Below are 23,528 nucleotides of genomic sequence, written 5' to 3'. Positions count from 1 at the left end.
ATTTTAACATATAATTAAGGATTAAGGATCATTACCCCTCGTTCTTGCAAGATATAATGCTTTTTTCAACAATGTTATGTATTTTAGTCAAATCATTATTATTTTTAAAAATATTATATAAAATATGTAATCAAAATTTTAGTTCAAAATAATTAATTAGAAATAATAATTTTTGCCATGTGCTCAAATTTTTTATCATGATGTGTCTGGAATTCTCCAAAGAAGAATTTGTTAAAAATTCAAATATTATATACTTTAGGATACGGAGAGAGTATTATTTGATCAAGGTTAGCAATAAAAAATGTCTTAGCACGTTTTTAATAAATATATTAAAAAAGGTAAAAGTTCCCGTGATCTGCGATATTAGTTTGTATTGCATTATTAAAGTAAAAAAATAAAATCTTGAACTCATATTTTAATCCTCCAAGAGGGGTTGGATATGAGCTACATTCATTTTTGATTTTTTATCTCTATTTAAGTATTGAAATATTAATATTTAATAATAATAATTTTTTAATTAATATAAAGTAATAACTTAATTCTTACAAAAATGGTATATATTAATTCCAACACTCAACCAACCAAACACATGATATCAAATATGATACTTAAAGCAGTTTAACTCGATTCTCCATTTCAACCCCATACCATTGTTGGAACCAAACGATCCTAAAAATTTGAAACTCCCTTCCTTGTTTTAGGGACTTTCAATGACTTACGGGTGAACACCCCCTTCTGTATTCTTTTTATTACACTTGTTTCATCTTTTTATTTTTTAAAACTAGAATTTCAATTTATTTAGATTTTGTGCGATTTCTTCTCTTATGAGAGTTTGGTTTTTATTTGAATTTTTATTATTATTTATCATGTTCGACATTATAAATCTACGGAATTTTCATGATACTAACTCAGTTTAAAAATAGTGATGTATTTATGATCGAGTGCTCATATTATAAAATATACATATTTTTTCAATAATTTGTTTGGTTGTATATCCAAGATGGGAGAATTCAATAGTGATATGATTATACATTTATTCAGTTTTGATAAAATAAAATAGATGTTGGATTTTATTTTAAGACAAAGATCATTGGATGACTTATTTATTTTAAATACTTTGTAATTATGTTTAGGATATTCAGGACATTATTATAATTTATAGTTGTCTCGCTTGCCAAACCCTGGGCTAGTTGAAAAGCATCGAAAAAGATATGAACAGAGCACACCAGTTAGAAGGAACTTTTGGTATGTAGTCTTTTATTCATGATAATGGATCAAACACAAATACCAAAGAACAAATAGGTGTTTGTATTTGTGGGATGACTATAACACATCGAAATGGAAAGCAATGATCATACAAAACAACAATGCACTGCTTTTGGAGGGTTAATTATAAACTTTTAGGTGGTGTGGAGAGGAAAGAAGGCAGACACTGATAAAAATATATGTTAATAACAATAAAATTAAATAAATGTCATTTAATTATATGATTTCATTTATATTATAATATAAATTATGCATGAAATTAAGTTGCAGGTAACCCAACACAATATGAAATATATGTATTTTGTAAAAAAGTAATATCTTGTATTATACATACAAAATTTCGGGTCCTTAATTAGAATATCTCTGAAACTGTTACGATAAAATGATTGTCTGAAATTTTATAATAAAATAGTAATTACATAAAATTTTATATGCTTTGATGAAATGTACAATTACAAAATTATGATAAATAAAAGTATGTATTAGAATTAGGCATACAAAACTCTTACCTCAGTATCTAGTAGTACAGGTTAAGCGATCAGGGTCTAAAAATTTGGGGACTCATAATTACATTACATAAAAAAAATAAAAATATAAATGTATACTTTTTTTTTTGGAGTAGAATATAAATATATAGTTATATTTGCAGTTTCGAGACACACCCGCTAAAATATGCAGACACAAAAAAGCAAGTTCTATATATAGTACACACCTGTATAATCATAGGTTCTTGTCTTCTGGGTTTTCTTCTTCACCTTCTCCTCCCCTGAATCATCAGAAAAACATCAACAATAGTGTGATTTCATTTAATTAGTCTCTCTCAATTCTACACTTTCCACTATCAAATTCACACTTTTGCATGTCATATCGGTGCAGGTAAAGAATTTATTTCTCTCTATTTTATATATTTTTTAACAATTTGGTGTTATTTATTTAAACTTGTATTTCTGTTGTTTTATTGTTTTTATGATCTGCATCTGTTTTGCATGCATAGACCCCAAGAAGAAAGATTGTTTTAAAACAATTTAATGCGATTTTTCTATTAAATTTCCAGAAATTGATTTTTTTTGGCTCTAGAATGATGGATTCTTATCTGCTATAGGAAAATCTCATCGTTGTCGAATTCGAAAGAAATAATTAGTTATGTGATTGGGCTTATAAAGGTCCAAATACTCTTTATCAAAATGAGTGGGATGTTCCATTATGTCCTTTAGCTCACCTTGTTTTCGAATTTATTCCCAAAAGAAAAGTTGCATAAATGCAGTCCAGTTTACAGAATGTGTTCAAGTTTAGTCTCCCAATTTTATAGATATGCTGAAAATTCCTATATTATATATTTAGAACAGAGACAAACAAACCAAACATAGTCGGTATGTCCCACTCAGCAAGCTTGGGAGAGTGTCATGTATGAAAATCTTTAATCGTCGGTTTAGGATGTGGAGAGGCTGTTTCCGTAAAGACCTCAAGTTTTGGAGAATATGAATGCCACTTCAATGTGTTCAGATTTCACAAATGTGGGGTTAGGTTATTTGGAGGAATTATGTATAGTTGCATTCCGGTCATCATGGTTTTTTACTTAAACCCTGTTCATTTGCATGTTCTTCCTCTCATTTTCATGAATAAGGCTTTTTATATATGGTAATATGGCGAGGGAGAGGAGCTAAAAATTGCAAGTAACAGGTAGGCATTTAAGTTTTATTTCTATGTTAAATGTTTATGCATGCTTGTCCAGGCCAATCGAAGGTATTTAGCTAATAGTTATGCAGAAATCGCCTATCGTTTTTCAAGATATTCTAGGTGACATTGGTTGTTGACCTTTGCAGCTACTTCACTGGTGTGCCACTTCGTTTCCACAGTATTAGTCTTCATGGTGACCTCACAATTTTCGTGATGCTATATTTTGGGTTTTAAGGTTTCAAACACAGTGGAAGACCGATGAATGTAGCTGGTTTGTGTACTTCTGCTGGAATTAATATAGCATTGTGTACAGGGCTCGCCTCGCTGTATTCGATATTAAGAAAACAACCAAGCAATGTAAGCGTGTACTTTGAGCAAAGGATCTCTCAAGTACAAGTAAACGAGGAGGATCCAATTACCTTTGACAGATATGTTCCTTCACCTAGCTGGATACTTAGAGCTTGGGAGACAACCGAAGAAGATTTATTGGCAATTGGGGGTCTAGATGCAGTTGTATTTTTCAGGATAGTTCTGTTTTGGTAAGTACACATTATTTTTATATCTGTCACTGATACAAATTTCTACTATATCAAAAAATTTCTGGGTGGTCTATGATAATGGAAGTAATCAAATTTTCTAAAGATTTATGTGATATAGATTCTAATATTAAGGTCTTTGCAACCTGAAAGTGAGTGATTTATTTCTTTCTCTCATTTTGAAGGTAGTTCAAAGAACTCAGTGATATGCCTAGTATTGTTTTCCTCATCTTTTTATGATTTATTATATCTTGAAATGTTGCAATTAAGTACATTATTACATGCTATACATTGACTCCGTATTGGCTTAGCTCGGTATTTATTATTGCATAAAACGGTAAGTTCCTTATTACACTTTCTCTGCCTTAACTTGATAAAGTGCGCCAAAATTTGTAATTGCACAACTCTTTTACCCCGAACTTTATTTCACTTAAGTATCCATGTCGGATTGTCAGATCTCATACATGAGTGTGAACACTAATCACTTCATTTTTGGTTAAATATGCAATATGTTTAAAGTTTTGCCCAGTTTGACACTTGGACACATATCCATGATGTACACTTGCACCCAAACTTGGGTAAATCCATGGATAAAATGCTGCAGCGAGTAGGCAACTTCAACGTTTATACAAGTTTGCTATGATATCATGGATACACCTGGAAGGAGCTTACTTAGAGAAATCTCTTTTTTAAAGTGGTTTGGTGAAGGATATTAGCGGATAAAATGTATTTATCCTCCGCTTTTTTACTTCCTATTTCTTAATCATTCTTTTCTTATTAATCCTTACACTAGTTTTTCTCGACACACTTAATCCCCCTCTCACCCTCTTGGTAGATTCTTATCTAATTCATATTATTCGTAAGTCCCAGCAAGTGAATAGATTTATATTATCCTGAATTTACTTTCTTGCACCATGCCTGAAGATTATTACATGTCCTATCAGTTTGTGGTTGAAACACACACTATTACTCATATCATTGGAACCTTAACGTTTAATGTCCTTTTCATTGGCTGGAATGCTATATATTTTCAGTCTAACATACAACAGGTAACATATTTACGCTAAGATACTGAACTCACACTTGCATTTTATGCAGTATCAAGGTATTCTCCGTTGCTGCTGCTATTTGCATTTGTATAGTGCTTCCACTCAACTATTTGGGTCAACCAGTACATCATAAGAGAATTCGTACAGAGTCACTCACAGCGTTCACCATTATAAATATTAAAGCACGGTCAGAATGGTATTAGTTTCATCTCCCTATGGATGATTATATCTGTGATCCAGTTATTTACATGTTAACTTGAGGAGTTTATTGATGTTCGACAATGAAGGCTATCATTAAGCAATTGTAGTAAACATAAGTTCAACATAGAAAATATAATATTGATCCCAGCACTCCCGGCTTGCTGGCTTCCATTTTAATCCGAGATGTTCAGGGCTACTAAAATTGATTAAACTGCACCCGCTACATATTTGTCTTCTACCACAATTAATGATCTATAGAGATTAAAATTTTACTGTTTCCACTAATTCTAGTTCAATGCAAGCAAAATAAAACTTAATTTTTTATGTATTATACAGACCATTTGCTCTGTTCCTTTATTGGTCTACACTGTTGCTGATTTATCTTTTTTTTTTTTTTTCAGGCTTTGGGTTCATTGTGCTGCGTTATACATTATAACCTTCTGCGCCTGTGTTCTCCTGTACATAGTAAGAGATTAAATTTTAAGTTTGTCGTGCAAGCAATATACAATTAGTATGAATTCCCCTAAGTGTCTTGTTAAACTTCTGTACCATATATTAATCATTATTATGTTTAACACGTCCTGAATATTTTTGTAATTGTTCTTGCTTGGTCTAGGAAAGCAAAAGTATTGCTAAGAAGAGGATCACCTACATTCTCGGTAATCCAAATAAGTTAAGTCTCTTTACAGTTCTTGTTCGCGCTATCCCCTTTTCGGGAGAGTCATACAGTGATTCAGTAACCAACTTCTTCACAAATTACTACCCTTCAAGTTACTTATCACACCAGATGGTTTATTTCCCTGATACAATTCGGCAACTTGTGGTGAGCTTCTGACATAACATTACTTTTGACAATTGTATTTGTTACTAATTCCTTAAAAATCTTGTTGTACATGTGTTTATTCACTATGCTGTCCACAGATTGTACGTATAGTATATCTCTATGGACTATGAGCTCCTCTTTTATGAGCTAGGAAACTAGTCAGGTGCAGAATAGATCATAGATAGTATATGTCATGGCTCCCTAACCTGTCATTCTGAATTTTCCTTTAGCTACAATCAAGTGACAAAATGATGAATTCTTAAAGATAAGAAGAAACTTAACAACAAAATTTGTCATGTAAAAAGTGCAATGAGTTAACATCCTCAGTTTCTAATAAGCATTAAGTGGAGCTATGGGTTGCCTCGACTTTCTTACAATTTTTAATGTATATCTATATACCCTAATATATATATATATATATATATATATATATATATATATATATATATATATATAGAGTTAAGTTCTATGGAGTACATAAAAACATTGGAGTATTGGAGTACAAATCATAATTTTTTAGTTTGATCCTATATAATATCTTTGATTATCCAAATTTTGATACAATCTATCATTTATAAGTTGTCTTGCACATAATTGTATATTAATCATTAATATCTTTCAACTTTAAAAAAGTAATAAGATTATTGTTCTGCTTATTAGTTATATTGCAGAACATAGAGTCCTATGATTTATAAAAGTAATTATTCTACCATTTGATCACGATGTTTATGTTGCAGAACATAATGTGCATGTTGTCAAATATTTACAAATATTATTGGACAAAAAAAATTGAAATTTAGATGACTAGATTACATTTTATCAAACTTTGTACTCCAATACTCCAATTTTTTTTGTACTCCATAGAACTTAACTCATATATAATCAATGTAATATCTTAAAATCTTCATAAAAAAATTCCAGCTTCCCCAGGTTACCAGATTTTAATAAACATAGGGACTCCAACCAAGATATTTTATAGTCTTAATGTTTTAATACAATTTCGGAGACAAAACCCTTTGCTGGAATTACTATCTCCGTTCAATATATTTTAGAGTTTATTTCTTTATTGCGGTTTGTGTCCATGATCTATTCTGTGCTTTAGATCATTTATGAATTTCCCTCACTAGAAAGAATATCTTTGTGCAGAGAAATTGTCTGGTTTTATAGTTTATGACCCTATATGCAGAGTAATATAATAAAAGTAGTTCTAGGCCTGTATTTTTTTCAAATCTACTTTCATATATGTGATTCATTATTCTTATAAAGCTCAAGGAAATAGACCAGAAACATGGTGCTAAACTACATGAACATCATGTTAAAGACAGGGATATGAGTATATGACCTTAAGATATTAAGTATAAATCAAGAAATGAGTCTTAACAACTTTTACAGTATGAGATTGGGAGATGAGTAATATCAGAGAGATACAAGAGAATTCAAAATTGGATTTATTAAAATTATTAATCCTTCAGTTACACATATTAAACAATATGAATAGCTGCCACAAGTTGAGTTCTAAGATTAACAGAATGTCCCGCCAGTATTGATTCTAACAGACTTAACAGAAATTCGAAATGAAATGCTAACTTCCCTCCTTTTTTTGCTTGAGCCTTGATTGGATGTCTGTAGTTATAGCTCCATCTATAACACATCAATCATAAGATTTGAAGTTGGTCAAAATTCGAAGAGAATTAGATTTTTGAACTTCTAAGATTCTTTCACTTGCTGATTAACTGCGGTGAAGAGCGATAACTATATATTGGTCAACTGCTTTTTTCTTTAAATATATGGACGAGAAAATCGGAAACCTTTATCCAGTTGACATATGTTTTGTAAGAAATTATGTCTGTGTATGAGTGTTAGAGTTGCTGAATTAAGCATACAATCATTTTATTTTATTTTTATATATTTTTCTATTTAATACTTACTGATTAGCAGAATTTATTGGCTGACAATATGTGTGTGTGTGTGTGTGTGTGTGTACTTTGATCCTTTTTAGTACTGTATATATTTTGTTCAGCCAATGAGGTACATTTGTGGTCTGTAGATTAAGATAAGAAATTGTAGTATACGTGGGAAACTAATATATGTCATTCGATGTTGGTATAAAATTTTATCATGAATGCCTCTCTGAACCAGTATGTCAGTTTTTAATTCTTTTTGCTCATTGTATGTCAATAATTTCATAGGAAAATGTATTTCAAACTTAATTTCTACAGTATTGCCATTAACTTCTTACTGTGCGACAAGTTTTCCTTTTATTTAGTTGATTATATCTGGTCTTTTTCCATAAAAAAAATAAATTATATCTGGTCTTTATTTAGAAATTTCCACCTGTCAATCATAAGTTTCTTGTCTTCACCTTAAAACTTTCAGAAAGATGCAGAGATGATGTTGAAAATGCTCAAGGCCCCTAATCCGGCTCCATCTGGATCTAATTTAGGAGGATGCGGCCTCTGTGGAATAAATAAAAAGCCTTTCAAGATTCTTTCTAAGAATTCAACGGATTCAGATGACGATAGAACTGAATTTGTGGAAGATCTAAGAGAAAAGGTGATATGCATGACACTGCTAGCAAGTTTTACATGAAGTTACCTGATAAATTTATGCATATCACTGTTAGGAGTATATGTTTTGCATGGGATTTAGAACCAAATTTTTTTTATTGTATTTCAACTGAATGTTAGAATCATGTGTCTATGTTCATTCATTTTGGGAATGCACCGGCCAACTACTGGTCTGCACCTCCTAGGATATTGGACTATGCATTTATATGTGGTGGTTGGGCATAACTCTTATTCTCTTCACCTTTAAGAAAGATGTTGTAAAATATAATGACCATGAGTTTCTTATTTTTATGGTTATAGTACCAAAAATTTTACATCTCACTGAATTACCAAGATAAGGCTGATTCATTTGTTTGATTCTTTGGTACTTAAATAGACTGATTTTTTTTCCAGTATTTATAATCATATTTTGTTATAATGAATGTAGCAAGTCTCCTGTGTGTATATCTGCAAGTGACGTGATCTGGGAACCGTTACTTGCAACCCTAAAGCTTAACCACTCTAACCAGTAACCACATCATAAATTATCCTTTGGCTGCGATGATAAAGTTTCATTATTAAGGTATTTCCATGCAGGAGTGTGCAGCTGCTTTAGTTTTTTTCAGAACTCGCTATGCTGCTCTTGTTGCTGCAGCGACACAACAATCACCAAATCCTATGCTCTGGGTTACAGATATGGCGCCAGAACCACCAGATGTATTCTGGGCAAACCTTTGTGTACCATACAAATTACTCTGGGTTCGCAAGCTTGGAGTTTACTTGGCTGCAAGTGTGTTGATGGTTTTCTTTTTTGTGCCTGTGTCATTTGTGCAAAGTCTTGTTTACCTAGATAAGCTCAAAGAAAATTTTTTGTTCGTGAGGAAGTTGAGCGAAAAGAGGTATGTGATACTGTCAGGTTCTACTTAACCAAAAAATTGTCAAATTCACTCTCATGAAGCCCTAATAAATGTCATTCCATTTAGATGGAGCCAAGTTCATTTCAATATGTCTAAGATGAATTTAATTTTGTTAGCTTATATAATATACATTTTCTGATGCAATATGTAAATCATGCAAGTTTTATGAGCGTTTGCAAATTCGTTTGTGCTTGATGAGAGCTGACTGGAGGGTCCAAACTTTTGCTACCAGTATACGTTGTAAATGCTCTTTGAAACTTACTGAAAACCTTATTGGAATTACTACACTGATCCTTGCCCCCCACAAAGTTATAACCTTGTTACCAAATAATACTAAAGTTACCAGGATGTCAAGGATAAATCGAGTGTGCATATCACACAGATGTTATTAAAGATTGTCATGATTTCTCTATATAAAGTTTAATATTACGGAATGCACACCAAGCATGCCACATAATATTGTAACTTTTGTTCCCTATTCCTCTCCACTAGACCAAGTCTTTGCCAGTTGATAGCATATAGATAATGAGTATGATAGTTATGTAGTCTCTTAAACATTTTCAATGTGTCTGCAGGAACTTCATCTTTGATATGATTACCGGATATCTACCAAGTGTGATGTTGACAGTATTACTGCTCACTGTCCCACCATTAATGTCGACTTTGGCGGCGGTAGAGGGTCCTGTTGCCCGTAGTGGCAGGAAAATAAGTGCATGCCGCAAAGTTATGTTTTTTATAGTTTGGAATGTCTTCTTCTCTAATATTCTGTCAGGATCTGTCTTGGAGAGGTTCGATACACTTTCAAGTTTATGGGACATTCCGCTGCAACTTGCCAATGGAGTACCATCACTGGTAATCTCTCTTCTAATTAATTTAATAAATTTCTTAAGTCTCTTAGCACTCTTAGTTGTTTTTGATATTTGTGACTTTCATAATTGTTTCCCAAGTATTTATCTTACTTATAGATCCAGGACCTAATAAGAGAAGATGAAAATCAAGGTGTTTTTTTTTAATTATTGACTAGGACAATAAAACTTTTGCAGGCTGTCTTCTTTATGACGTACATTTTAACATCAGGTTGGACGGGTTTGGCTTCCGAGCTTATGCAACCTGTTGTCCTTTTGTGCCATTGGTTGGATATAATATTTTTCAAAGGCAAACCTGTTTTAGGGTATGGCCCAATGACTTTCCCATACCACACTGAAATCCCAAGACTTCTTCACTTTGGATTGTTGGGCTTCACTGGTTCCGTGACGGCACCTCTACTTTTACCCTTCTTGATGGTTTACTTTATACTTGCCTATCTGGTATATCGTAATCAGGTGAGAATTTCTTTAACCTAACAAAGATAAAGTCAGCTAATTTGCCTAATTTTGTGTTGTATGTAATGGCTATTAGGGTAAATTTGTGGCGCATTGTTGAAATTTATATAATGAGACTGCATGCGAAGAGAGAGTGAACTAGAAAGCCAAATATTATTTGGTATACAGGCTACAGTACATACGAATAGAGGCCTTTTTCTACCTACATTCACTAATACATATATAGAATCATAGAAAATTGGGAACTCGAACTCTAGAATTGGAAGTACTTTAAACTCTATGACAGGTAATAAGTTTACCTGCTATTTTGCTCCTAAGAGCAACTCCAATGCAATGCTATACTTGGTTCTATTGCTATATTATAGCATCAAAAGTAAAAAAACTCAACTCCAAAGGGGTGCTATATTTGGATGCATCCATGCATAGATGCATCCTTGGTTCTATATTTGAAACCAAGGATGGATCCATCCATGTTGCCACATCCTTGGTTCTATATTTTATTTATAGAAGTTAGGTAAAAGTTAATGAGTTGGTTAAATTTAAAACTAGTTATAGAACTTAGCATTGGAGTGCAAGTTTTATTTTAGCACCAAAAAACACTTTTTGGTGCTATATTATAGCAATAGCAATAGATATATAGCACCTAGCATTGGACTTACTCTTACATGACTATCCAGACCTGCAATTTTCAAGTATCAACTATTTTAGCCAAATATCTTTTGCAACATGTACTGAGTCTCAAATACCCACACTAATGTGTATGCCATCTTAAATGTGTTCACGAATTCAGGAAAGAGACAGAGAAGAACAAGTTGAAGAACTTTTCTTTTCATTTGAAAGAAAAATCCCACAACACACACCAGTATCATTGTAATTATAACCATTTAACTTAACTGATGTTTGTGTGGTCAAAGGCACTATGCATTGCTATATCAATATATTTTGTACATGTGGACTGTTGAAGAGTATAACCTGAAGTTTTAGATGGACTGATACTGAACATGGTATCATAGTTTGGTTTATAAAGGAGTTTTTCTACCCCATTTATTTGATTTAATTACTGCTTATCTGTCTCTGATACCTTATGGGGAAGTGTTGAAGAGTATGATTCCATATTGGACTTATTCGATGAACCAAATATATACAGTTCTAAAGTATGCTAACCTTCCAGTTTTCAAACGGTTCCTTATGAGCTTACCCGGAAAAGTAATTTTTTACCGCTTGATTTTTCCAGACTAGTTATATTCTTGAACTTCAATGCTTCAGCCAACAGTTTAGCATTTGGAAAATAAGAACTGAGCTTATATACATGGGCGTGGTTTAGATCCAAACCATATAAACGAAACCACAGAGGTTCAAATACATATAACTTAGTTCAGCACATTGTTGCTTATATATATATCTGAACCATACATGTTTATATCCTGATTCTTTTGATCCAATTTCTTACCCATATGTTTAATGAAGTTCTATTATAGTTCCAAATGAAATAAAAATTAAAATGTGAAATCTTAAGATTCAAAATGCTGAACATCCTTGGTTACTATATAATCCCAATTAGGAGTTCGCTGTTCCCAAAAGTAGGGTGTAGTTAATCTACAGAGATTAGAGGCAATCTATGGTGAGCAGTGATGGATCTTCTTTCCTGATTATATCATTATGCTTTTTGTCTGGTTGTGATCTAATAATTTGATTGTACCTTTTCAGTTTATCAATGTATACATCACAAAGTATGATACTGGTGGACTTTATTGGCCCGTTGCACATAATACTATAATCTTCTCATTGCTGCTGACGCAAGTGATTGTCCTGGGAGTATTCACTATCAAGAAAGCGGAAGTTTGCTCTAGTTGCACCATCGCACTGATCATTTGCACGCTCCTTTTCCACTTCTTCTCGAGGCAAAGATTTTTTGCAGTATTTCATAGCACTGCTGCACAGGTACTGAGCAAAATGCGAACACCAATTTGACTCATGAAAGCTCTCTTTTACACAATGTATATGTGCTCCTCCAGGTTGTAATGGAGATGGATAGGCAGGACGAGAATTCTGGAAGATTGAAAGAGATTCATGACCACTTGAATTCATCATATTGTCAGTTCCAATCGTCTCCATGCTCCACTCATGATAAACAAGTAAAAGAGTTTAATGAACAAATGCGTTCGACATTTGGTTCCTTCAAATCCACTTCGCGGACAACAATACCCAAGGCCTTAGAACTGGGCACGAATCGAGCAGATGCAGACGATAAAAACCCAGGTGATTCACTAGTAATTCTCTTCACTTACATTTTATACTTTGTGCTAAAATATCCATACTTTCTCTAAATTTATCAAACGCGGCATTCATTTTGCAGCAAAAAATTCTAACTATACGCCAGGCAATACACTAGCTGATCTCCTTCGAGATGATGGAGATGACTCGATGTTTTATTTCAGCTAGGTTGTATTCTGCATGCAGATAGCATCTTTCATATACATGTCATGTATGTGCCTGAATAGGCAAATTGTTGTCATCGGAAAAGCTAGGTAGCAATTCTGTGTATATACCTTTAAAAGGACGATACGGCGTTTTTTCATCCGTGGCATGCTAAGAATTCCGTTTACATGTTCATCTGCTCTTTTTCGCCTGTTTTATCATAGAACTTGTACAAGTCGGAGACGCTTGGCATGCTTGCCCTTAGTAGTTGAGTCTAGATTTACATGGAGGTTTGAAATCCCTCATAAAAAAGAAAAAAACTTTTAACTTCGATGCGTGCACTCTTTTTCCATGTTCTAAACAAACATCTGTAATTGTGATACATTTATCATTTTGCCACAATACACAACAAAATTGAAGTTCTTATATGAGAGTCAAACCGGGGCAGATGTGCCACACTGAAATTCTACAGACCTAGCAAATTTTGATAGGGTTGGGGCATCTTACAATCCTACAATAAAATGGTAGATATACAAAACTACAGAAACACAATGATACTCTTAGACCAAGGTTCTAATCTTAAGGATTCATGGTAGCGGAAACCTCATTCACTGAGGACTGAGGAGTTCTTTTCGTCGTCTCTATTAACTTCTTGCGAACTTCTCCATGGCAGCAAAATTTGCATTAAAACACCATTTACGACATGTGAGATAAATACTTGTCTTCCTTGTGTAAAATAGTTGGCTAGCACTTTTACCATAACAAAAAGGCAAGATACAGCCAAAAGGTTCCAACTCAGGTTTCCCTCCTGTTATTTATTTAAATCATAAGCATTAATATTTTTCATGCACATGTGAAAGAAAAAACAGAAACCGGAAGGAGAAGAAAAGCGAAGGATACCTCTGGGTTGGGAAATAATTCTCGAGATATCTCTTTCAAAAAGTTGGCAACTACACAGCCAACAAAGAGCCCAAAGGGGATAAGTAACTCTTTGTTCATGGAGATGGAGAATAAAACATCTGACATCGAACCAAAAATTAGCACAGCAACGAGAGACCACTTCAACGCCTCTTTTGCAGTTAGTAGAAATTGCTTTAATGCTATAGATTCTGCTTTCTTCCATGAAAATTCTTTGACTGGATTAGGAATGACATACCACAATCTATCCTTGATATTATTCATATGCAGATTAATCCCTGAGGGGTCATTCAACTGTGCTCTTGTTGGTAGTCTTACACACCGGGTGACTGAATTTGGGCTTCTGGTGACATTTATCAGCCTGTGGCTACGGGGACAAGATTTGCTGTTCAATAATTCCATCTGCACAAACAAAATACTGCTTTGTTTAACATATTTTACCCATTCATAAAAAAGAAGATTTTGTACGCATCTAAATTTAGTATTGTAATAATCTTTGTTTGTTTTATTTCTGTTCCCAGTAGTATACATCTACTAAAACTAAATTCAGGAAGCTTTCACAGCAAAAAAGATAAATAGAAAATTAATTACTGTGCCACCAGGAAGCTTTTACACCACACAAAATCACGTCATATACCACTTATCTGGATATTTGATGTTAAAGAGAAAATAAGAAAAACAAATCTATTTATTTGGGAGCCATACCAACTGTGCACGAATAAGAATACGCATAAAATCATCATATTATGATAAAAATATAGATAGCAGTTATTAAAAAAAAAATCAAATCGTAGCAACTTGTATACACTACTTTCTAATGATAATGCTCGATAATGAAATAGTAAGAGATAATTTCATTCAACCGCACAATGAAATATAAGTTAAATCTTCTTGATTAAATACAAAATAAAAGCTATAGATGCTACAATACATATAACCTAGACAAAGATGGACACCTAGTTAACAGAAAAATATAATAGCTTGGCAGAACTTCTGTTGGATCATCAAGTATTATTTACAAGTTATAACAATAAGTGTCCTGGTCACCCTTACAATTATATACAGAGTGAAATATACAATGTGGAGCATTAGATCCCCCCACTTCATCTTCCTTCTCATGAACGCACAACCAACCACCAGTATGCACAACAGCACAAGTAAGTAAGTAACCAACAGTATACACATATCACCCAGTTTGTCTTTGGACAGCTTGGAAAGGATAGACTCATCTATTATATATCTAATAGAGCAAGGGTGAGTAATTTAATTTACTGAGACTAAACTACCCTTGCTACTATACATGTATATTCATAAATAGTAAGGCTAATTCTGACTTTTTATACTAACATAAATAGACATTAATGTCTCTTCATTAATATATATTAATTATTTTATAATTAAAATTCCAATACATATATGTATATAATATTTATAATTATGATTTAATAAAAAATAAATATCTACTGGTGTAAAAAGCGGCGATTAATGAGAATAATTAACATGATCATTATTTGAAATTAGTTTAATATTATATATGTTAAAATAATATATAATCATTTTTCAAACTATCATTTTCCTCCATAAAATTTGTAAATTTTTATATTCTGGCTGATTTTCGAGCTATTAATCAAATCTCTTACCAATTAGGCATCGATTTAACTGGATTTTACCAAATCAGATCAAAATCCGTCCGATTATCGATTAATCCGTTAATTCGGCCGATTTTACCATAAGTTTTGAATGATTATAAATATAATATACAATAAAATAAAAAAGTGGACTATTAATGAGAAGGAAGTCTAGACTTATAAGTTTATTAAAGTGTTTGAAAGAAAGTAAAAGTCTTGATAAAAGAATGGAATTTTCGGCTTCTTATATGTTCTTGTGTTCTTGTGACTTTTTATACAAACGAGTCAAGGAAAATAGAAACTGACTTGAAACTGACTTGCTTATAAAAGGAAGCCGGAAGCAGGGGCATCCTAACATACACATGATATGACTTCAAATACAAACAAATATTACATTTAAATTACATTTATAACACATGCAAATAATATTAATTTAGAAAAAATAAACAAAAAGATATGAGATACATTGAAAAAATAATTTAAAACAACCCGTGCTTTGCACGGGTTAAAAAGCTAGTTGTTGATAATATCATTATGATGAAGACAATATTTTAAACTTTTCCATAGATGGGAATCACAATCTGTTGCTCATCTATAAGCTTATCATTGTCATATAGCCTTAAAGTAAAGATGAACAGACTTGGACGGTAAGTAATTAGAGTTAATTGAAATACACTAATCACTATGGCAATTCTAGACACCAGAGGACTGAGAGGTGTATATTATTTAACCCTAACAAATGATGACATGTACTTATTTTGAAAATTCCAGTCATGTTTTCTTAGCACAACACATCTAACATAACTATTAAACACAGCAGCAAGTAACTGAATCCATGGACTCCTATCTTTATACCAAGAGTAACATCTGTAGTCTCTACCCTAGTGGTTGGACTAATTCCAATTATAAATAAGGAGACGGGGCCAAGAGTGCTAAACTACCCAAAGAGTAGCATTTATGATATGTGGGGCTCTTAGTCTCTGGATTGGCATCCCCGTAAACAACTATTATGTGTGTTGGGTTTGGGAGCTTTTGGCACCGTCTATGCCAAAAGTAAAAGCGCTAATAGTAGTAATGCATTTCTTCCATATAATCTATTCTTAGGTTATAAATGAACCCTATAAGATACAAACAAACCCACACAGAACCGTGGTACTGCCTCTATCCTGAACATCAAAATACATCTTTGAATCATTAAAATCCTGAGTAAATAATTTAACCTACTCAACATCACTGTATTGCTACGGCAATAACAATTTGCTTACTGAGTACCTAAGATCAGGCAATCAGCACTTGGGTGACTACACAAACCTTGGTCCTGAAGTAACGGTTGCATAGGATACTTTCACTTTTCCAAGGGGATCTATTCAACTACATCAGGAATTCAGGATTAACCAACTCGGTTAGCAAGCCCATGGTCCATGCGGCCGTTACTTTACACAGTCAGATAGAAATATACACCTCTGTTACTCCGATTTTTTCATTCTGCCTCATGTACCACATTTGACACTTGGCAATAGGTATGGACTATGGACACTTACTTTAGGCCAAAAAACATGTAAAATTCATAAAATCTCGCCGAATTCAACACTTGGACACACATCCATAACAGACACTTCCAGCCGAGTCCGAGTAACAAAAGTACACACACAATTTACACTTAAGCCAAGGAAATCAAGCTCCTGCCCACAGCCCACTAAAAAGGGAAGATCGGACAACCTGATGAGCAATTGAGCATCATATACATGACAAATGACAAAGTCCCCTCAACCTAACTCGGTGAACCCGAAAGTGTCAAAAAATTTAATACTATTTAGATATATAATCAACTCGCGATAATCATATTTAATACTAGAAATCATTGTCGTAGAAATCAGGAATCAGAACTAATCCGATTCAGATATCGAAGATTTTTTCGATAAACAGGGGATTTATCAGTCAAATCAGAATATAATCGATAAAGTCTACTTCACGTGCTCGAAGAGGTCTAGAGTTCGATTCTCGCATCCGCGCTCTACTTAAAACCCTAATTCTTGTATCGCTGTAGATTAAAACTTAATATATTATCATCATCAAATAAATAAGTAAAATTGAAAGGAAAAAAAAGGAGGGGTTTACCGAAAAAGTCGGAAGAGTGACGGTGCAAGTCTGTAACGCCATCGCCGTCGGCTAATCGGCCGGTGTGTTTCTTCGACGGAAGTTTATAACCAACAAGGTTTTGTAATCGGGTTTGGTTTGTTGGGCCTACTGGTTAATGGATCTGGGTTCGTTTATGAATTTTTATTAGTGGGCTGGGGAAAAATGTGGTTGTACACTTGCTATAAGTTTGATGGGCCTGAACTCAGTATCACACCAATGACCAAAGTCACCTATTAAGGGTTTTTTTTTGAAAGTCACCTATTAAGGGTTTTACTATCTCAGTTCGTGTCCACTTTTAAAATTCGAATTTTGACTGGTCAAATTAATTTAATTGAATTATATATATTATATATATAATATAATCATATTATATAATCTGTTACAAAATGGAGCTTCCAAGGTACAAGAATTTAATAAGAATAATTTTAAATTTTCAATCTAACAAGATATTCTCTTATTTTAAGATTTAATCCATCTCGTATGGTGAATTGTATCAGAATACAACAGTCGTTGCCTGGAATATCTTGTGACGTAAAAAAAACCGTCTTGAAACTTCCTGAACCTGAGAAAATTCTAAATAACTTATTCTCATTTTAAATAATATATTTTATTCATAATAATTTAAAATAATAATAATACAAATTATTTTAAACACCCAGATTTGTTCAGTTATCCAAAACTATATTGCGGTTATAGAAAAGATCTGGTAAAAAATACTGTTATAAGAATAAGATAATTACTTGAAAATAATTTTGATACTGCATTATTTATGAAATTTGATATTAAAATATTTAACATTTCTTCAAAGACTTTTTTTTTTTTGAGCAACATTTCTTCAAAGACTTAAAAACACTTTTTTCCTGAAGATATGGGACTTCCTAAAAGCAGAAACAAGATGGGTTTTCTGAGCTATATTAAAATTTATCAAAAAACAGAAATCTAAGATGTGCAGCTAACACTACCAAACTACCTCCTTAATCCTATTTCCGGAAGTGTGTTATTTTTCCCTCAATAATCAGGATAGTATCACTTAATTGATACTCCCTCTGTCCCATTTAATTGTATACGTTTCTTTTCAACTGTTCGACACGCATTTCAATGCTCTTATAAAATATAGTTTCGTAACTTATTTTTGAGATTTTTTTTTCTGAATAAAAATATAACATCCAAACTTTAATTCAGAAAAAGAAAATTTTAAAAATAAATTACACAACTACACTTTACAGGAGCATTAAAGTCCGTGCCGCGTCCCCGTCCCCCAATGTATACAATTCAGGGGGATGGAGGGAGTATAATAATTACCGAACACAACTTGTCAAGTTTCGCGACAAGAAGTAAGTGGAAGAATATTGTGGAAGAGATAAGAATATGGTTAGTACAATTAAGATGTTAATCCACAATCTAATCAAATCCAATTAAAGGCTGTAAAGGTTACAGTGTTTAATTAAGTCCGAATAGTTCTTAACAATCATCCAAATGAATTCATACAAAATTAGCTCATCTCTCAACTCAATTATATATATTCACACAAGAGTATCATGTAATTTATAATGTTAAGCAAAATTCAAAATGTGCATGCTGTGACGTTGCCTCGAACAAAAACATACAAGTGTTTGACACTCAAGATTTAATAAAATTTCAGTAATCAATTCACAAAATTCACAAAATTGGAAATTAATTGTTTTCAGCACTGTTCAATTTTTTTTAATTTATTAAAAATTTCTGATTAATCTTTCAAAAATTCACCTATCCTTTGATTATATTTTGATTTTAATTAATAATTTCTTAATTATCCAAAAGAAACTCTGATATAGAGATAGATATTAATTCGGGTTGCCGATTTTTCCAATAATATACTCCCTACGTCCCAAAAAGACTGAACTGCTTTGACTTTCACGGAGATTAAAAAAATGGTAACAAAATGAATTAAATTAGTTGAAAAGTTGGTAAAATGATAGGAACCATCAAAATTTTAATAATAAATTTGAGATAGTGGATGAAAGAAATGGGTGTAACAGTGTTTATATTATTATAGAATAGAGATAGTGAAAGAAGTAGTGGGTGTAATAGTGAAAAGTAGTGTTCAAAAATAATAAATGTAATAGATTTTTTTAGGGACGTCTCAAAAAAGAATAAGTATCAATTAAAATGGGACGGGGGAGTAACTCATTATAACTCATTAGACTTATATTTATACTCCCTCCGTCTCTTAATACTTTTCCCATTTGTACTTTTCACGTTTGCCAACACACACTTTTAATCATTAATATTTTTAGTTTTGTATTAGTATTAAATATAAAAATTTCACTGTATTAAAGTACTTATAAATACGAATCTAACAAGATCACTCATGACTATATTTGGTCATATGAATTATGCGTAAATTAGTAATTTATCTCATGTCGTGAACAGTTCCAACATCCCAAATGGGAAAAGTAAAAAAATCAGAGGGAGTATATTTTTGGTTTCATAATCATCGCAGCTAGTGAGACACGTGTCCAGCCTGAAAGGATAGAAAATATGTGCATGTTATGTCACAAGTGTATATAGTTGCAGATCTCCTCGGCTAAGAATACAGCAACTGATAAAGAATCATTTTGATTTGAAAACCAAGTAAATTTAGAAAAGGGACCCGCGAAACCCTAAAAGCAGCAGAGGGACCTACAAATCCCATCACAATGAAAGACACCCACTATCAGACATGGCTCGCTGAGGAGATAGGTAGGAAATTTATGTCTTCCCATACACAGTAGTAGAGTTTTACCCTGGAATAAGGATGATTAAGAAACCGCCCAAACCGCATAAATCGCCCGCACCGCATCAAACTGCACCACAAAATGTTGTTTTTAATTTTCGTGGTGCGGTTGCGGTTTGAATTTTTCACAAACCGCGTGGTGCGGTGCGGGTTGCGGTTTGACATATTCCTATTGCGGTTCAAACCGTACCGCACTGCAATATTATAATATATATAAATTATATTAGTGATTGTCAAATAAAATTATATTATATTCATATATATTATTTTATAATTATGTTATATATATTTGTTAAATCTCTTCAAATAATAATTAATAATTATCTTATCAATCTCGCATAACCATTATATCAAATTTGTATGAAATGATTATATTATTATAATATGTCTCTTAGTATTCATATTTTTTTTATCATATTTACACTTTTGTTTGTATTATTTTAGTAGTTGTTGTAGCTCTGAAATGATAAATATTATATAAATTCATTACAAGAAAAAATTTTAATTATTGTATATTTAAATTTTATTTTTAACTTCAACTAAAAATATTTATTCTTAAGCATACAAACCGCACAAACCACACCGCACCGCATTTTTGTGGTGCGGTTTACGCGGTTTTTATGCTAGCGTGGTGCGGTTGTGGTTTGAGGTTTTAACCAAACCGCATGCGCGGTTTGATTCGCGATTTTAGTGAAAAACCGCACCGCCCGCACCGCGATCACCCCTACCCTGGAATACATGTACAGGGCCTCTGGACAAACTTAAGAAATATGACTTCTTATTTAAATCACAGGTGAAATGTAAATAAATTAATAAAATGTTTGAAAATAACGCAAAAATTCTGAGAGAGAAGCTTGCATTCTCTACTTCTTAAAAATACTTCTACTTATTTACACAAACAGGTCAAGAAAAATAGAAGTTAGAAATAGCTTCCGCTTCTTGGAAACAAACAGCCCCACTATCTTCATTCTACTGTATGTTTCATTTGTTGTTAAATTTAAACTTATGATTTATTTTACTTTATTTTAAGTGTAATATTTGGGATATAGGCGACCACACTGTGCAGTCCGCACCCAGCAAGAAGATGATAAAATGGGGTAATTTGTTTGTCTTTGCATGAGTAAAGTGGCAATGCCAGTGCATCTACAAGTTAATCACAGTCTGTTTAGATGATTAGCTTCTTTATTAAAGCTCTATTACAAATTCTTCTTCACCTTTTCTCTTATCTTAGAATGTGGATTACACGATAAGCAGAAATATATTCTTTTTAAACCGAATTCTGACATCAATAGACAAACAGAAATATTCTTCTTAAACCAAATTCTGATATCAACGATATATCAAAACTCAGAGGAATCAAAACTGCCATCTTATACTACTCCCTCCGTCCCTCTCATTTCTTTACAGTTTTTTTCACCGCTCGACACGTATTTTAATAGTTTTTTTCACTGCTCGACACGCATTTTAAGGCACTTATAAAACATACTTTCGTAACTTATTTTTGGAACTTTAAGTTGGAACATAAAAAATAAAAGAATCAGCATATTGAGGGGCCGTTTGGACACCTTAACAAGAGTGACTTCTTGTTTAAAGTAAAGAAGTAGATTAAAAGTGAAAAGTAGATAAGTTAATAAAGTATCCGAAAGAGAAGATAACATTTTCAGCTTTTTAAAAGTATTTTTACTTATTTACACAAACGGGTTAAGAAAAGCAAACAGACACCGAGTCACAAGAAGTCATTCAGCCGGTCAGAGGAGAGATTAAAAATAAATAAGAGAAAGGGTATGAAAGACAAAACGAGAGAAATAGATATAATAATAAAAAGTGGAGCAGTAGCGCATGGTAGCATGGAACAGTGCAGGCTGCAGAGTGAGGCAACAGTTGGCGCAGGCAGAGAACGCTGTGTGTGAGCTGAGAGAGCGCGGGTATCGCGGGGGATCAGGTCCCATTCAGACTCCAGTTCTTTTACTTTAAGCTAAATTATCATTCTTCACTGCTTGCTATGCATCAATTCAACTATGCTCCTTGTATATCAGTGTCAATATCAGAAATAGTAATTAATCCATTCATTTTCATTTTCAGAATTATAGGATATTTTTTGAATAATCAAGATTAGAGATTTTTAAATAAATTCAGTAATATCGTAAGATTATGTCAAAAATTAACTAAAACTGGATAGAAAACGATTGCTATAACAACTATTATGTTTGAAATACAGTATTAGATATATTTGGATCTTCTTTTAATATTTTAAAATTTTAGATGGGTTACTTCTCAACATGATATCACGAGACTGTCCCAATATTCTCAGAATTAGGATTACAGAGGGGGAGTATTTCATTTTCACAAACTGTGATGGTTTTTGTTGCGAATGTTCAGCTGATTCTTGCAGTAAGTTGCGAAATTAATTTGAAGGTTAGGGTGGGGACTTAGGGTTGTGGACTGATAAGCTCTTGAATGTTTTGTTTTAACACGTTAGGAAATTATCGACCTCAAATTGGAGTCCTGGTTCGAGTCAAAAATTATGTGCATAGAGTTATTTGTTTATGACTATAAAATTCTCAAATATTCATTATTAATTTCTTCCACTTCTTTTTTTGACGAAAAATAATAATAATTTCTTCCACTTTTTTCTAATAATAATTTTTAAACAATAAATATATTTTTCAAGTTGAGTCTAATAATCCTCTGATTGTTTGTACAATAATTGTGAAAAATCACTTGCCGAGACTAAAAACTCGGAGTGAGAAGATATTTGGTGCGATCGAGCCACGAAATGAAACAAACGACAAATATTATCATATCATTTTGTAAGTACTTCTTAACTTGTTACGTACAAATAAGTACTTCTAACTTATAAATCCAGAAGTCGGGCTTATAAGTCGTTGCCAATCACCACCTTAGATTAATGATGAAGCAAGATGTATAGTTAGTTTCTAGAGATGGAGGAGGAGAGATGCATGCATGTGGATTAACTGAAAAACGGGTTAAATCAAAGGAGCAGAGAGGGCAGAGACTGAGAGTCATAAACTCATTGTTGTGTGTCATTCATCACTTTCCTGCACACTGTTTACCGTTGAAACTTGGTACGTTTTCTCTCTGGAACCTCCACAGACGTATCATTTCTTCAACTATCACTCCTATCTTTCACCACCTCACATCACCATCACTCTCCTATTTTTGGTTTCATCTCATCGCCTTTTTTATTAATGGAAATTTTTTGCATTTTTTATTTTTTGCGTTTTAACCATTTCCTTTGTGTTTCTAATCATACAGAACAAATGATGCGCGCTGGACTACTGTTCAAGATTGAATATGTAGTGCTGGCCGCCA

The 23,528-nt window shown here is 32.7% G+C and overlaps 2 protein-coding genes across 4 annotated transcripts; one reads left to right on the top strand and one right to left on the bottom strand.

Annotated features, from left to right (window-relative positions):
• The first annotated feature begins 1,926 nt into the window (after nucleotides 1-1,926).
• LOC108224018 (CSC1-like protein RXW8) lies at nucleotides 1,927-12,950 on the top strand. Of its 3 annotated transcripts, none has more exons than XM_017398537.2 (12): nucleotides 1,927-2,142; nucleotides 3,090-3,482; nucleotides 4,578-4,724; nucleotides 5,131-5,194; nucleotides 5,346-5,552; nucleotides 7,929-8,105; nucleotides 8,696-8,997; nucleotides 9,591-9,867; nucleotides 10,059-10,337; nucleotides 12,045-12,278; nucleotides 12,353-12,596; nucleotides 12,694-12,950. In XM_017398537.2, exons 2-12 carry the CDS (start codon nucleotides 3,202-3,204, stop codon nucleotides 12,777-12,779), a joined length of 2,298 nt encoding a protein of 765 aa, XP_017254026.1. In that variant the 5' UTR covers nucleotides 1,927-2,142; nucleotides 3,090-3,201; the 3' UTR covers nucleotides 12,780-12,950. The 3 variants fall into 3 exon arrangements, with proteins under 3 accessions (XP_017254026.1, XP_017254028.1, XP_063949791.1); XM_064093721.1 differs by lacking the exon at nucleotides 1,927-2,142 and adding an exon at nucleotides 2,716-2,946; XM_017398539.2 differs by lacking the exon at nucleotides 4,578-4,724.
• Nucleotides 12,951-13,109: 159 nt separating this feature from the next.
• Nucleotides 13,110-17,578, bottom strand: LOC108224020 (uncharacterized). The gene is made up of 3 exons (XM_017398540.2): nucleotides 17,420-17,578; nucleotides 13,656-14,075; nucleotides 13,110-13,563 (listed from the first exon to the last, which is right to left on the bottom strand). Exons 1-3 carry the CDS (start codon nucleotides 17,459-17,461, stop codon nucleotides 13,360-13,362), a joined length of 666 nt encoding a protein of 221 aa, XP_017254029.1. The 5' UTR covers nucleotides 17,462-17,578; the 3' UTR covers nucleotides 13,110-13,359.
• Nucleotides 17,579-23,528: the final 5,950 nt, after the last annotated feature.

Source organism: Daucus carota, chromosome 5 (assembly GCF_001625215.2).
Source record: "Daucus carota subsp. sativus chromosome 5, DH1 v3.0, whole genome shotgun sequence".
NCBI lineage: Eukaryota > Viridiplantae > Streptophyta > Magnoliopsida > Apiales > Apiaceae > Daucus > Daucus carota.
This window is presented reverse-complemented; position numbering and strand designations above follow the sequence as displayed.

What these genes read in the sequence shown, in the direction of transcription:
- LOC108224018 (XM_017398537.2), top strand. Translation starts at nt 3,202, where the DNA reads ATGAATGTAGCTGGTTTGTGTACTTCTGCTGGAATTAATATAGCATTG. An exon ending in ATACAATTCGGCAACTTGTG is followed by an intron (nt 5,553 to 7,928) that starts GTGAGCTTCTGA and finishes TAAAACTTTCAG; the next exon opens with AAAGATGCAGAGATGATGTT. An exon ending in ATCTGGTATATCGTAATCAG is followed by an intron (nt 10,338 to 12,044) that starts GTGAGAATTTCT and finishes GTACCTTTTCAG; the next exon opens with TTTATCAATGTATACATCAC.
- LOC108224020 (XM_017398540.2), bottom strand. Translation starts at nt 17,461, where the DNA reads ATGGCGTTACAGACTTGCACCGTCACTCTTCCGACTTTTTCG. An exon ending in TCACTCTTCCGACTTTTTCG is followed by an intron (nt 14,076 to 17,419) that starts GTAAACCCCTCC and finishes TTGTTTGTGCAG; the next exon opens with ATGGAATTATTGAACAGCAA. An exon ending in AATTATTTCCCAACCCAGAG is followed by an intron (nt 13,564 to 13,655) that starts GTATCCTTCGCT and finishes AATAAATAACAG; the next exon opens with GAGGGAAACCTGAGTTGGAA.